The 14,400-nt window shown below is 43.8% G+C and overlaps 1 protein-coding gene across 2 annotated transcripts in view; it reads right to left on the reverse strand.

Annotated features, from left to right (window-relative positions):
• Sel1l3 (SEL1L family member 3) overlaps positions 1–14,400 on the reverse strand; it is a 110,833-nt gene that overhangs the window by 14,581 nt on the left and 81,852 nt on the right. For both annotated transcript variants that reach the window (XM_076938501.1, XM_034509065.2), the window contains exons 17-20: positions 11,044–11,127; positions 2,283–2,373; positions 2,064–2,148; positions 2–111 (exon numbers count right to left, since the gene is read on the reverse strand). In XM_076938501.1, the coding sequence (XP_076794616.1) occupies positions 2–111; positions 2,064–2,148; positions 2,283–2,373; positions 11,044–11,127 (370 nt within the window). The remainder of the gene's footprint in view (position 1; positions 112–2,063; positions 2,149–2,282; positions 2,374–11,043; positions 11,128–14,400) is intronic.

Here is a 14,400-nt window from a genome sequence, read left to right on the forward strand (position 1 = left end):
CCTGCGAGTCTCCATCCAGGGCTGCTTGGGCGTACATCTGCACAGACAGCTCCAGATCTTGGGACTGGTTTTGGTGCCCATAGTAGTAAAGGTCTCCCATTTTCAAATATGCTGCAGAATACAACCATGTATCTATTTCATGATGCTTCATGGTATTTCAGATAGTTTTATTTCCAGGGGTGTCTAATCTGCTCCTCACAGGCTGGGAGAGCAAATATGCTTATTTGGGGTGACATTGTGATATAACATTATCATCTAAGATTTCGGAATCTAGAACCATGCAATCAAGTTACAGAAAAATCACACACACACACACACACACACACACACACACACACACAAAATCCATAATGCTGTATTAGTGTGGTGGTGCACACCTTTAATTCCAGCACTTGGGAGGCAGAAGCAGGAAGATCTCTATGAATTTGAGGAGAGCCTGGTCTACATAGTGAATTCCAAAATGGCCAGAATTATATAGTGAGACAATAAAACAAACAAACAAATAAACCCCAAAAGGTCACCTAATTTTTTAAACATTTTTGATTCTGATTTTGACTGTATTCTATATTATCTTAGGCTACATATGGATACCCCTGTTTTAGACCAACATGTTTTATCACTGACATTTCCTATTATAATATGTTTATACAGGCTTGTAAAGCACTGTTCTAGCGTTAACTATCAGCCTCTAATTGTAAAATTGACACAACCTAAAGTCATCCAAAACAAAAATCTCAGCTGAGAAATTGCCTAGGCCAGATTGGCCTGTGAGCGTATCTGTGAAGACCTGTCTTGATCAGTAATTGGTGTGGGAGTGTCTAGTCTACTGTGGGTGACACCATCCCTAGGCAGGTGGTTCTGGGCTATTTAAAGAAAGTCCATATAGCAAACATAAGCCTGCAAATGAGAGCACCAGAGAACAAACCAGCAAGCAGCACTCATTCCTGTCCCCAGCTCCCACCCCAACTTACCACCTTAATACAATGTGACCGGGAAGTAGATGCCAAATAAATACTTCCCTCCCCAAGTTGCTTTCAACCAAGGTGTTTCTATCACAGCAACAAGGCAAGTAGAACAAGCAACTTTACGTTTTCCTTGGTGGAAGTCTTATGTCCAGAGTGCCCCCATCTATAGGCATATTGTATTTCCCTGTTGGCTCCCTGAACATATCTGCTGGGAGAATCCCCATCAGCAGAGTCATAACCCATCCACTGAGGTTGTGTCTGACATGACATCACAGCTGCAGTGCTGTGCAGCCTGTCCTTCATGTGTCTTGCAACTTTCCGACTTTCTCTCAGCCATGTGGTTTATCCGTTTAGATGTATAGCTATAACTCAACGCCCAAAGAAAAATGCAGGCTCCATCTCTGAAGGCGGCACAGGGTACATTCACCATGTGGAAGTCCCATGTGCTGGTGTTAGAAGAGCATAAGGGCGAATGGGAGATAGGAGATGATTTGGGGATCAGCTTTTAGGAAGCAAATGTCATCCTTAGGGTACAAGAGGGTATCAGAAGATGGTTGTGATAGCATCAGGGCTTCATGGTCCCCTGTGGGCTGAGACCAAAGATGACAGAGCTGCATGGTGGAGGCTAGGACACTAAAGGGCTACTGCCAGAAGCTAAGGGCAAAGAGAAAGATGAAGGCAAATCTGGGCTTCTCTCCTCCTCCCATGATGCAATCTTCCAACAGTGCCTCCAATTGATAGATGTTCACCTGAAGGCCCTGGGCAATGGAGACTGGGTACAGATGTTCCTGAAAGCTGCCCTCTACCCAGAGACTGGGAGTGGAGGGTCCAGGAGCCCCTCTGTGGCACAAAGACAAAGGACTAGCTCAGGGAACTGCATCATAACAGCAGATGTCTTGGTTTGGAAGAAGTTGTCAGATTGCAGGAAGTGCACAGCGGGAGGCTGACAGCAGTTTAGCCCTGACCTTAATCACAGACATTTTTCACTTTCTTCCCTAATTGTTTAGAAATATCACACTCCATATCAAACTGTTGGATGGCCCCTGCTACGGAAACCTCCCCTACACTCCAGCTTAGCACCTGTTTTTCTGTACATACCAAATGAAGGAGCATCGATTTGAAAAACAGAGAAATTATAGTATCGCCAAACACAATTAACGCCCAAGTATCTCCCAGCCAGGTCCTAGGAGGGAAAGAGGAGAGAAAGTTAATTCACTAATATTTCGGCCCAGTGACTAATTTTGCCCCTGTAGAACTCAATTCATTATCTTTAGCCCCGTAGCTTCTACTGAGAGAAGAATAGAATACATTACTTACTGGCCGCTCCTCGCAGATGTGTGCTAAATTTGTCTGTGACACTTCAATTCCAGTTTCTGCTGCTAAAACATAATACAGCAAAGCTTCATGCCTAAAAATAGATGATTAATAATAAATTTCATATAGTGGCTCTTACTAATACTCAAAGAGCTTTATATTCAAACATAAGAGGGCACAAAATAAGCAGTTTTTTAAAACCACAAAATCATGAGGTTTTTTTCCCCCCTCCTTTAAATAAATACTGTTGTTAAAAATACTGCCTGCACTGATTTATTTTCTCTTAAAAGCTGAAGGGACAGATAAGGCCAAGAGCTGCTTGATACAACAGCTACCTCTACTGGTTGAAAGGCATGTGGCCATGCTGGCTGGGGACTCTCTTGCAGGTCCTAGGTTCTTGAAGCCTTGCTTCCTCGTTTAGGATGAGTGGTATTAAGAAACATCCCAGAGCTTTACAGCTCTCTGTTTCATGAAAGGCTTTCTAGGGCTTAGGGTTCTGAACAAGCTTAATTAAGCTGGGCTTTTGTTGTGCATTAGAAGTTTGACAAAAGCAGGGTGGTTTACAAGGGCTGGATAGTAGACAAAACGCAAAAGAAAATAAATGCTGAACACAACGAACAACTGTCTAGGATATCTGCATGGAGCCTTGACAAGGCCTAGGGCTGTAGATCCTACATCCTACATCAGTGGTCCTACATCCACTGAGAGAGGGAGGGCCATGAACCCAATGGCTCTGGAGGATGAGGTAGTCGTGCCAACCCAAAGAGCATCGAGAATGTGTCCTCCATGGTCCTATACATCTCGCCTGTGGGGTTTATTCTAAAGGGAAAAAGCAGAGCTACGTACAAGAACTCGTAGTCAAGGAGTTCGTGGGAGGGCTGCTCATATGAAGCATAAGAAAGAAAAAAGGATACAAACATGTATGTGACAACTAGTGAGTGGTACAGGTACTCCAAGGTGTAGCTGCTTCCAGATGTGGCCATTCAGAATAATGTCACAAGACGGTGGCTGGTGCATGCCCATAATCCCAGTGCTTGCAAGGCAGGAGGGGGTTGGATTCAGAGTTCAAGGTCATTCTTGGCTACATTCTTGGTCATTGAAGGCCAGTCTGGGCTATAGGAGACCTTGCCTTAAAAAACTAACAAAACTGGGGTCTGGGCTTGAAGCTCAGTTGGGAGAGTGCTTCACTACCATATACAAAGGTCTGGGTTGAAAAATAAAACACAACAATAACAAATAAGCATGTGTATGCACACATGCAAATGCACACATAGAAGACAAACGTCTTCTGCCTGATGCTAACTTGTCTCTCTTCTTATCGATCTCATTTGGTGAGAGTGCATGTAATTTTTATTTTTTCTTTTTAATTACCTGCTTCCTTAATTTATGTATATGACCCAGTTTATGAGTAAAAATGAATCATAAGTAGTTGTTTCCAAAGCTTATTCTTCATTCGGAGCAGTTGGTATTGGCAACGCTTCCTACATTTTAGCTCCACTTAGGAAGTGGATGGAAGAGGGGGGAGAGTTTGGGTGAGACAAAGACAGGTGGGCAGACTAAAGTCATCTCTGTGTCACAGCTATGAGAATAGATTTGGGTCACCCAGTCTTGAGACAAAGAGGCACTTGGAGGTCAAACTAGGGTGGTTAGAACTTCAATCAGACACATGTGGGCAGACACATGAGAATTAACAAAGAGTTAATTCTCATCCTATGAGATACCCAAAACAGTAGACCTATTAGCTGTGCTAAGGAGAGGCAAGGTGAGCTAAGCAGTGTCCCCTGCAAAGACAAGTAACAAGTTCGTAACTGGACAGTAAATATCACAAAGGCTGAACACTGGTTTTTTGGTATCAGATTCTTCAGAACAGAGCTGACCCCAAAAAACATACCAGTGGAACCCAGCAGAAAGCTACCTCCTTCTGTAACAAGGTTCTGTTCTTATGTTCTGTCTGTCTGTCTGTCTGTCTGTCTGTCTGTCTGTCTCTCTCTCTCTCTGTGTGTGTCTGTCTGTCTTCTTTTTAAGATAGGGTTTCATGCACCTGTACCCCAGCTGGCCTAAATTTGTTCTGTAGCTGAGGGTGACTTTGTCTCCTTTTCTCACTTTCCTAGTACTGGAATTACAGGAGTGTATCACCAGCACTGGTGTTGGAGCTTGAACCCAGGGCTTTGTGGATGCTAGGCAAGTACTCTATCAGCTGAGTTACAACCTTAGAGCTATGGTCTCAACATCTCAAAGAGTTTCAGAGATATTTGGCTTGTACTCATGCCTTGGTTTTTACCCAAAAGGCACAAGAGCCTGGTGAGGTACCACATGCCTTTAGTCCCAGCACTCAGGAGGAGGCAGAGGCTGGAGGATCTCTGAGTTTGAAGTCAGCCTGGCCTACATGGGGAGCTCCAGGACAGCTAGGACTGCAGAAGGAAGAAGAGGAGGAAGAGAAGGAAGGAAGAGGAGGAAGAAGAAGATGAAGAGGAGGAGGATGAAAGGAAGAGGAGGAGGAGAGGAGGAAGAAAAGGAGGAGGAGGAAGAAGGGGAAGAGGAGGAGAAGCGGCAGCAGAAGGGAAGGACATGGTATTGATTTTCAACCCAAGGTCAAGGTCTGGGCTATGAAGAGATGGAATGTGGCTCACATTAAAAAATAACGATACAAGCTTCTCTAGTGCAAGAGAAACTTCAGCTGGTTGTGAGAACTGAGGAGCGAGAGGTGAGCATGAGGTCGGCCTTCTCCATAAGAACAGTCACAAGGAGAAAGCTTATGACCGTGCCTCATCTCTCAGGTTACCTTGGTGATAGGGGAGAAAGGAGACTTCTGTTGTCCAATTATTATATAAACCAAGAGGAAAGTTTGCAGGATTCTGAAGCATTTCCATCAAGGAAGAACAGAAATCCATCAAAATGAGATGTCCAAAATCATCTATGTCAACAGAAATTTACCTCATCCTCCATCTGGCAGAACCAATCACCTGATGCCTGTGTGGCTGATGTCATCACATCTCCTACTGAATAGCAGAATACTCCATAGGGGAGGAGACACTCCAGGCTAACCTCCTCCACTTATTAAAATGTTTGCAGGGCGGAGGAGACAGCTCAGTGAGGAAAGGGCTAGCTGTGTACTCATTAGGACCTGAGTTCAGATTCCCTGTGCTTGTGTAAAAAGCCAGGCATGACAGAATGTGCTGGTAACCCGAGAGCTGGTGAGGACTGGGGTGGGAGAAGACAGATACAGGCAGATCTCAGGGGCTTGCTGGGCAGCCAGCCCAGTTGAAATGATGGGCTCCAGGTTCAGCAGGACTCTGTCAAGAAATAAGACGGAGTACAATATAGCAACAGAGGAAGCAACCTCACGTCCACCTCTGGCCTCCACACACACATACCCGTGAGACACAGACCTTCCTACATGTAACTCCCAGCACTCGGTTGACGATCGCAACCCGACATCATGCGGAAGTGTTATTTACAGACATCTCTACTCTTGCACTCTGGCACAAACATTTGCTCAGCATATGCTCATCTTCAGAAGCTGAAAGGCGGACTTCAAAGTTTTCCCATTCTTCCACCGAAGCCCCTCAGGGTTGAGAAGGGTAACTAGAATTCCCATGCATGAAAGCACAACTCTTCCAGGACAGTTGCCGTGACAGAGAGAGCGAGTGAGCACAAACAAGAAGGGATCCACAGACAATGGACTGAGACACAGCTTCTGTCTTCTCGTCTCAGACTGGCACAAAATGTTTGTAGCACTTTCCTGATGATGCATCTTCAGAACGGCTTATCTGGACACCTGCTGTGCGTGGCTAGCCTAAGCATCTCTGAGTGGCTTCTCCAACAATTATACTATTTCCTCTGTGCTCTTTTGTGCTAATAATGCCTGAAGCAGCTCAGGCAAGATGAGGGGGAATAATAATAATAATAATAATAATAATAATAATAATAATAACCAAAACAAAACCAAAAGACCAACACTTAAGAGTCTCTGGTGGAATTCATTGCTGTATTACAAAAAGGTGAGTCTCTTTCATCCTCAGCTTGGCATTCTTCTTTGTCTAGCAACAAGGCAACTGTATGCTGGCTAACCTCTAGGGTTAAGTGTTTGGGGTACATTGAGGACAAAGGACAGTCAAACTCGAAGATAAAACGCACAAATAAAGCGGGCAGAAATGAAGCATGACAGCTGGCCCATCCTTGCTAACTCCTTCCGGTGTCCGAGGACCGCCTCCGGCATGACAATATTGTACCAACGCAGCAAAGTCCCTTTCTCCATCACAGTCTCCCCTTAGACAATCCCACATAAATCTTAGAACAACAGGAAAAGCCACAAGCACATCAAACTGACACAGGCAATTTGGAAATAACATCCAGAGGCTGGGGACATTGATGGATGCTTTAGTTCTATTACAGCAAAATAGAAGGTACCTCACAGTAGGGGGTTGAGGGGAAAGCACTGTCTATTTCCTGTTTGCCGGTGGGGAGGGCTGGGAAGCTGGGAGAACAGGAAACCTTAGAAGCACTTTGCTCCAAATATATTTTGACAAAGATCTTCCCACTGTGATGGAGATAGATGATATTTTTTCCTGTCAGACGGAGGTCTCAAATCCAGACTGACTGCATCAGCCATATTTAGCATCAGTATTAAGACTGGCAAGGACGAGGAAGAGCAGAGACGCGTAAATGACGGCAGGACAGCAAAGGGAAACCATTTTGGGAGACAGCTAGCTGGCATTGCTGTGTGAGGCCGAACATGTAACAGATACCTCTGCAGAGATGCAGGGACCCCACTGGCAAGTTTAATTGTCAGCAGGTCCTCCACCAAGTCATCAAGCCACACGGGGCTTCAAGACGACAACAACAACAAAAAAAAGGCAAACATGCATTAACACAAGAACCTTGGTGTGTGACAGCTGTGGAGAGCCCACAGTGTTATCTAGAGGCCAGAATCGAACTGTAGAGATATGCTAGCTTAGAAACGCAGTTGAAGAATATATAATGATCTTAATAATATAAAGGTCGGAAGTAAGCCAAACTAAACCCACTGCATGCAAACATCCATGGATAGAAGAATCTAAAAGCAAACAAGAGGTGGGTGCATAAGACGATCCAGTTAAGGAGTACTGCTGGGTCCTGGGGCGATGCTGGTATTATTCAGTCTGGGAGGGGCCTGCATCATAGGACCAGAGCATTGCTTACTGTCTCTGCCTCCTCAGATTTTCTTCCCTTTCTATTCTTTTTTTCCCTTCTTCCGTATGGAACCCTGGCTGTCCTGGCACTCACAGAGATCTGCCTGCCTCTACTGCTGACTGCTGGGATTACTACCACACTCAGCCATCTCTTCCTTCCTCCCTCCTTCCTTTCTCTCCTTCCTTGATGAAAGGTTTCACTAAGTTGCCCAGGCTGTCCTTGAACTGACTACACAGCACGGGCTGACCTCAAATCTGAGACCCTTCTGCCTTAGCCCCCTCAGTGCTGGAATCCAAGGCATGCACCCTGTTGTGGGTTGCCCTGGTGCTATATTTTGATGTTAATTCTGCTTCCTCAAGAGAGGCTGCCCTACCAAGGAGTGAATCATGTACTCAGGTGACTTCATGTGAACTTTCTCCCCATTTTAACTGGTCAAATAATGGCTTAAGCCTGCTGTTTGGGCAGTGGGAAGGAAAGGTGGGACCGGAGGTTTTAGAGAGGGGAGAGAGGAAGGAAAAGGAGACAAGGAGACTGAGGAGACAGAGGAAGATGGAGGAAGAGGAGGTGGAAGGAAGACGGAGCAGAACCACGTGTCCTGGAGAAGCAGCAAGTAGCCGGGATCTCATAGCTGGGGAATAGAGGTAAATCTGCCCAATGTAGGCATGCAGGTTATAAATATTATAACTGAGCAGTGTGTTCTTTACATGGACTCATTGGGGTTAAAGACTGACTACAACAGCACCCTACCCTCGGTCCACACCCATTTTCCTCGATAGAGTAGACCTGCTGATCTTTACTGTTAGCTTCTGGGCTCATGCCTATGTGATACACTATTTTGTGTGGGGCTCTATTAAGTGAACAAAGGAGAACCAGTCAACAGCGTCAAGCCATACCTTCAGTTCAAAAGCTTGGCTCCCTACACTTGGATTCTGAACTAACTCCCTTTCCATTCTTGTCATCAATCAAGTAAAAAGTAGATACTTTGTCACTCAGAATCCCATCAGTGTCCCAGGCTTTACTGTGTCTTAATCAAGAGTTGCTCTTGCTGCAAATGGAACGGCTTAAGTTTTCCAATCTTGTTCCTCTTTTTTTCCCCTTTACTTCTGCTTCTGCAATTTTCTTTGCTAGAAACTCTGCTCCGTGCATGGCTAAGAGGACCTTCTATCCATCCTTCAAGGCTGTGTTCTCCCTAATTCTGTCGTCAAGACTGCCCCAAGCCTCCCAAGCCAGGTAGCGTCTTTTCCTCATCCAAATTTCCAAAGATGATGCCACCACCCTTCATTCTCCTTAGTTAATTCATTTAGCAGTTTCTGAACACTGCCCAGGTGCTCTTCCGTGCAGGGCACTAGAACACAGGCTGTGATAACTGAGAAGCTAGGAGCAGGCGTGCCCCAGGAACAAGAGCAGGGGTGGTGATGGGCAGGATTCCTGGGTAGAAGAAATGGCAAGAACAGAGGCTTGGAGACAGACTGAACACGGGTCACGTTAAAAAAAAAAAAAAAAAAAAAAAACCCAACATGTAGAAGAGGAAGGATGGTGAATGGTCCCCAAGATGATGTTTGTCATCCTGTAGCCAATAGCAAGGTGCCCTATATTTAGGTAACTACACTAAACTTTTTTTTTTTCTTTAAATAATGCCTTTTATCCTTTGAAGTTTTTTTTTTTCATACAGTTGGGTTTTTAAAATTTTTTTTTAATATTTTTAATTGTGTGTATTTGTTTGTCTGTGTAACAATGTGCCCATGAGTGCAGGTGCCCACAGAGGCTAGAGGTATATATGATATTCCCCTGCAGTTGGTGGTGAGCTGTCTGATGTGGGTGCCAGGAGGCAAACTCAGGTCCTCTGGAAGAGTAGTGTGTGCTCTTAAGCACTTAGCCAACCCTCCAGCCCACCACAGTGAATCTTAACAGAATCAGAAATGCACACAGAACAGTAGCCCCCTTCTCTTCCCCTGCCACCTATAGTGTAGGTAGGGGACCCCACACTATGGCTGGGTTTTAAGGAAGAAAACAAACCATGTGCATCCCTATTCATCCAAGCCTCCCTGGCAAGTTTTAAAATGTGTGAGCTGAAGTGTTTTGTGAAGTTTAATTCAAAAGCAGGCAAGAAAACAAACCCTCTGTACGGAAACACAGGCCTCAGTCACCTGACTGAGGTCTGCAGGCCTGAATGTGTTTACAGACACATTCCTCTTTGAGGAAAACACCACAAAGGAACACTTTGATAACTGGGTGTTTAGTTCACCCTAAGAAGCTTGTGAGAGGAAGAGCCAGGGAGGTTGGGAGGTTTGAGATTTTGTTTGTTTTGTAGCTAGAGTTCTGCTATGTCTTGGCTAGCCTGGAACTCGATATGGAGATACAGCTGCCCTTAAACTTGCTGTGATGTTCCTGCCTGGTTCTCCAGAGTGCTGGGAGACTAAAGGTCTGCACATAACTCCCAGCCCCGGGGTAGAGATTATTATGAACTAAATTTCACTTGGGAAACAAGATATAATGCAAAACAGATATGGCAAGGCATGTTCACAACTGGGGACAGTCTTTTCATTTAAAGAAACTTTTTCCTGATCACGAGAGGGGAAGCCATAGGTAACAAGCTGTTCCAGGATGACAAAACAAACATTTGTATTTGTGCTGTTTCAAGAGCCTCATTTCCCAGCATGCTTTGATTTAAGATCCTTGCTCACTGATCTGTTGGCTCAGCTATGGACCAAAAGGGAAAATGGCATCCTTTTGGGCCTATGCTTTTATTTTTAATTAAGGTTCGTATCAGAGTGTGATCTATTCTAGGTCTGGTCTAATGTCTTTGAGGCAGTGGACCGAGGGGATTTCTCATGATTTGCATATCCATTTTCGTTATTATGGAAATACCCAGATCATTTAGGCAATAAGCCAGCCAAGAAAATGTGGCCCGAGGGAGCAAAGATGGAGTGTTAGACTCCACAGAAGAAAGCAAAGTGAGGAAAGGAGGCAGGTGGGAGCTGCCCACCGATTTATAACAGTCATGGGTTTGCCAAAGTTTGCCGAGTAGCTCATCTCTTCAGGACAGGATGGGCTGGCTACCCATGCAAAGCTCAGAAAGGGGGCATCTGTTAGTGAGTGACAGCCAACAATCCTGGGTTCCTAGGTATGGCCAACTATTTGTGAAGGAGAAGGCAGAGCCTTGACCTTACACACTGGTCTCTCTTCTTCCCTCCAAGCAAGTGGATATGCTACTGGGCTCTGAGTCACATGCTAGGGGAAAAAGAGGTCTTACCAGGGACTGCCTGTGGAGTTTCTAACTCTACAGCCAGGAAAAACAGGTTTGAAGGAAAGAGAAATTGGAGTATGTGCGTCTCTCAACTTGATGAATGTGGACACTCCCCCCCTAGAGAACTAATTTTTGTGTATAATTAAACATGGAAATGCAATGTTTTCCAATCAACAGCCAATCAGTCTGTGTGACTCTGAATATCATTACTGACTGGGAGGCTGTGATTTCCCTGCAAATTGTTTTTAGGTTTGCATTTTTAAGGTTCTTTCTTCTAAGACTATGTTGACAGGTTGAACGTGAAGGGCCCGGGGAAGTTTGCTCTGGCGTGGGTCCTCAGCTTACCACAGACCCTCCAGGTAGGCGTTGAGGCCTTTGCGGATGACATGACCCAAGTATCCGTTTTTCTCGGCCACATGCTTTGCCCATCTGAAAAAGAGAAGAAAGAAAGGGGAAACCATGCAGGCTGCAGCAGATTAAATAATCACCTTTCCTCATATGATCTTCATAAATCCCACTTGGGGAATATTTTCTTGTTTGAATTTTTATAAAGCAACAAAGCAGAACAGAATATTAAGAAGGTAAAGAGAATACATTTTGAGAGCTCTCGTTCAATGTCCTCATTTGTAAATGCTGAGTGGCAGCCTGCTCTGGAAACAAAGCCATGTAACACACATAATATAACATTCTACTGATATAGAAAGACATCTCCACCAAGGGTTCTATATAACTGCTCCTATTAAAATAAGTTTACTGGACCTATCAGTACAGCCCAGAGGTACAACAGTGACTTAGTGTATGTCAGGCCTGGGTTCAATCCCTGATAACACAAAAATAAAAACTAAAAATGAATCCATTTACTGATATATGGTTCAGTGGTTAAGTTTTCTGTGTTTTAATCTGTTCCCTAATGTATTCTGGAGGGGTTATTAACAATTAATTACTGTGTTGTAATCTGTAGACCTAAACAACTAAAAAAAAAAGTAAAATTTTGCCAGGTGTGGTGGTACACACCTTTAATAACAGCACTTGGGATGCAGAAGCAGAAGAAATGTTGTGAGTTTGATGTCAGCTTGTTCTACATAGTGAGCTCCAGGACAGCCAGAACTACACAGAGAAGCCCAGCTCAAACCAAACCAAGTCAAACCAAAAGCATAAAAATGAATAGCTTTACGGGGAAAATAGAATAAGTTATAAAACAATTAATTAATACAAAAGAAGAGTAAGAGGAACAAAAGATGAGAAATGAACCAGATAAAGTAAACAAGAAATAATAAAATAGTATATTTTAAAGGCTTATTTACTTTATTTGTATGAGTATTTGGCTACACACATATATATGTGCACCATATGCATGCCTGGTACTCTCCAAAGGAGGTCAGGAGAAGGCACTGGATTCTCTAAAACTGGAGTTACAGATGTCTGAGTCCCCAGGAGTGTCCTCTGCAAGAGCAGTAAGTGTTCTTAACCACTAAGCCATCTCTCCAGCCCTAAAGTAGTAGATTTTAAAGCCAAGTATATTTACAATCGCATTAAATGTAAGTGGGCTAAATATGCCCATTAAAAATTAAAAAAAAAAAAAAAAAAAAATTAATTAATAAACCCCTAAAACTGTCAAATGGAATAATTTATATAAAACTCAACTATATGCTGCTTATAAGAATTATACATTAAGGCAAAAAAGTGATTCATTAAAGGACAGAGAAAGAATTAAAGTAAACAGAGACTAAAGCCATGCCCACTAACAGAGATAAAAAGGACATTGTAAAATTATACCAGAGTTCTGGCTGGAGAGATGGCTCGGTGGTTAAAAACACTGACTGCTCTGCCAGAGGTCCCGAGTTCAATTCCCAGCACCGCCGACTCATAACCATTTATAATGGGATCTGATGCCCTCTTCTGGTGTGTCTGAGGACAGCTACAGTGTACTCACGAACATAAAATAAATAAATAATTCTAAAAAAAATTATGCGAGAGTTCACTCAAAAAGCAAAATAAGTCTATGTGATCTAATTACACAAATCCAAGATGTACTGTACAACACTGTCGTAACTATAAGGAAACAAGTCAAGTCTACATACAAAGAGAGAGTTCTAACATACTTATTCCAGCAAATGGCTTAACAAGCAGAACAGGAAAAGCCAGAAGGAATACAGAAGGTCTGAACAACGTAATCAACAAATCTGATGTAGTGCTGTATGCAGACTTTGAAACTTTGAGTTTTAAAGACAGTAGAAAGCACCTAACAAAACTGTTCATATGCTGCCCGCCAAGCATGCTTCACGAGGATGGAGGTCACTAGAATATGCTCTCTGATCATCAAAGACAAAGGAGTACTAAAGAAATCTACAGAGTGAATGTTCGTCTCAAATACCCTACACAACAGTGAGAAAGGGCTTCAAATTAGCCTTAGTTTTACCACTAGGGCAAGGTCAGGATGGATTTGACCCCAGGTGTCTTTAGGAAAACATCCTTTTAGAGAGCCAGGCTCAGGTGAGATGTAGCCAGAGGCATGTTTCCTTTTTCCTATAAAGGGTGAAGTATCTTGACTTTGAAGGGCACAGCTGGGCTTTCTTTCTTTGCTTTGTAACCTGTTATACATGCTAAGAGCTTGCAGAGCCCTGCAGAGAAGGTACCAGCCCAAATCCCACCCATGAGCCACACTGGGCGAGACTTTAAAAAGCATTTTGGGTAAGCTAGACTTTAAAAATGACCCTCCTTGGTGGCTGAAGAGAGGGGTCAGTCGTTAAGAGCACTTGCTGATCTTGCAAAGGATCCTGGGTCTGTCCCCACACAGGGCTCACAGTTGTTCATAACTCTAGTTCCAGGGGATCTGATGCCCTCTTTTGACCACTATGGGCACTGCAGTCAAACAGTGCACAGATATACATGCAGGGAAAGCACACACACACAGAAAATACAAGTTAGTGAACCCTTTCTGAAAATGTGCCTCCTCAACTATCTTCAGGAGGCTGTTGCAGCATTTCCAACAAAACACTGGGAAGAAAAGGAATGAGAAAGAGTGGGTCCAGCCTGGGGAGCCAAAGCATTGCCAAAAAGAGATGGAAGGGAGGGGATGCCCCAGTACAGGACAAAGTCAGTCTCAGGGTAGCAACACTGTTCCCCCAAAAGATTCCAGGAAGGATAATGCTGAGAGATCAATTGATAGAATTCACTATGTGTTTGATCAAGGTTATGGAAAATGATGACACTGGAGAGACAGCTCAGCAGTGAAGAGCACCCTCTGCTCTTCCAGGGGACCTGGGTTTGATTCCCAGGCTCCGGCTTTCCACTTTCTGTAGCTCCAGTTCCAGGGTACTGACCCCCTTTTCTGGCCTCCTTGGGCACTAGGCATACTACGTGGTATACAGACATATGTGTAGGCAAAGCACCCATACACATAAAATAATGAGATAAAGTTAAAAAAAATAAATAAAGGTTTATTTTTCAAAAATAATATAGAAAATGGTACACACATTATATTATAGAAAATGGTTCTCTATAGAGAACAACAATGATACTTCCTCAATAGATACTTAGACAAGAAAGAGAAAACTAGGATAGCGTGGCTGGTGGCTTTGTGATATTAACTCAACCCTGATACTGTTTTAACCGGGATCTAACTGGGATTTAACTATTTAACCAGGATCTAACCGGGATTTAACTCATGGAGAAGATGACAGCAGACAGGAAGCCTCACTG

This window comes from Arvicanthis niloticus, chromosome 7, assembly GCF_011762505.2.
Source record: "Arvicanthis niloticus isolate mArvNil1 chromosome 7, mArvNil1.pat.X, whole genome shotgun sequence".
Lineage (NCBI taxonomy): Eukaryota > Metazoa > Chordata > Mammalia > Rodentia > Muridae > Arvicanthis > Arvicanthis niloticus.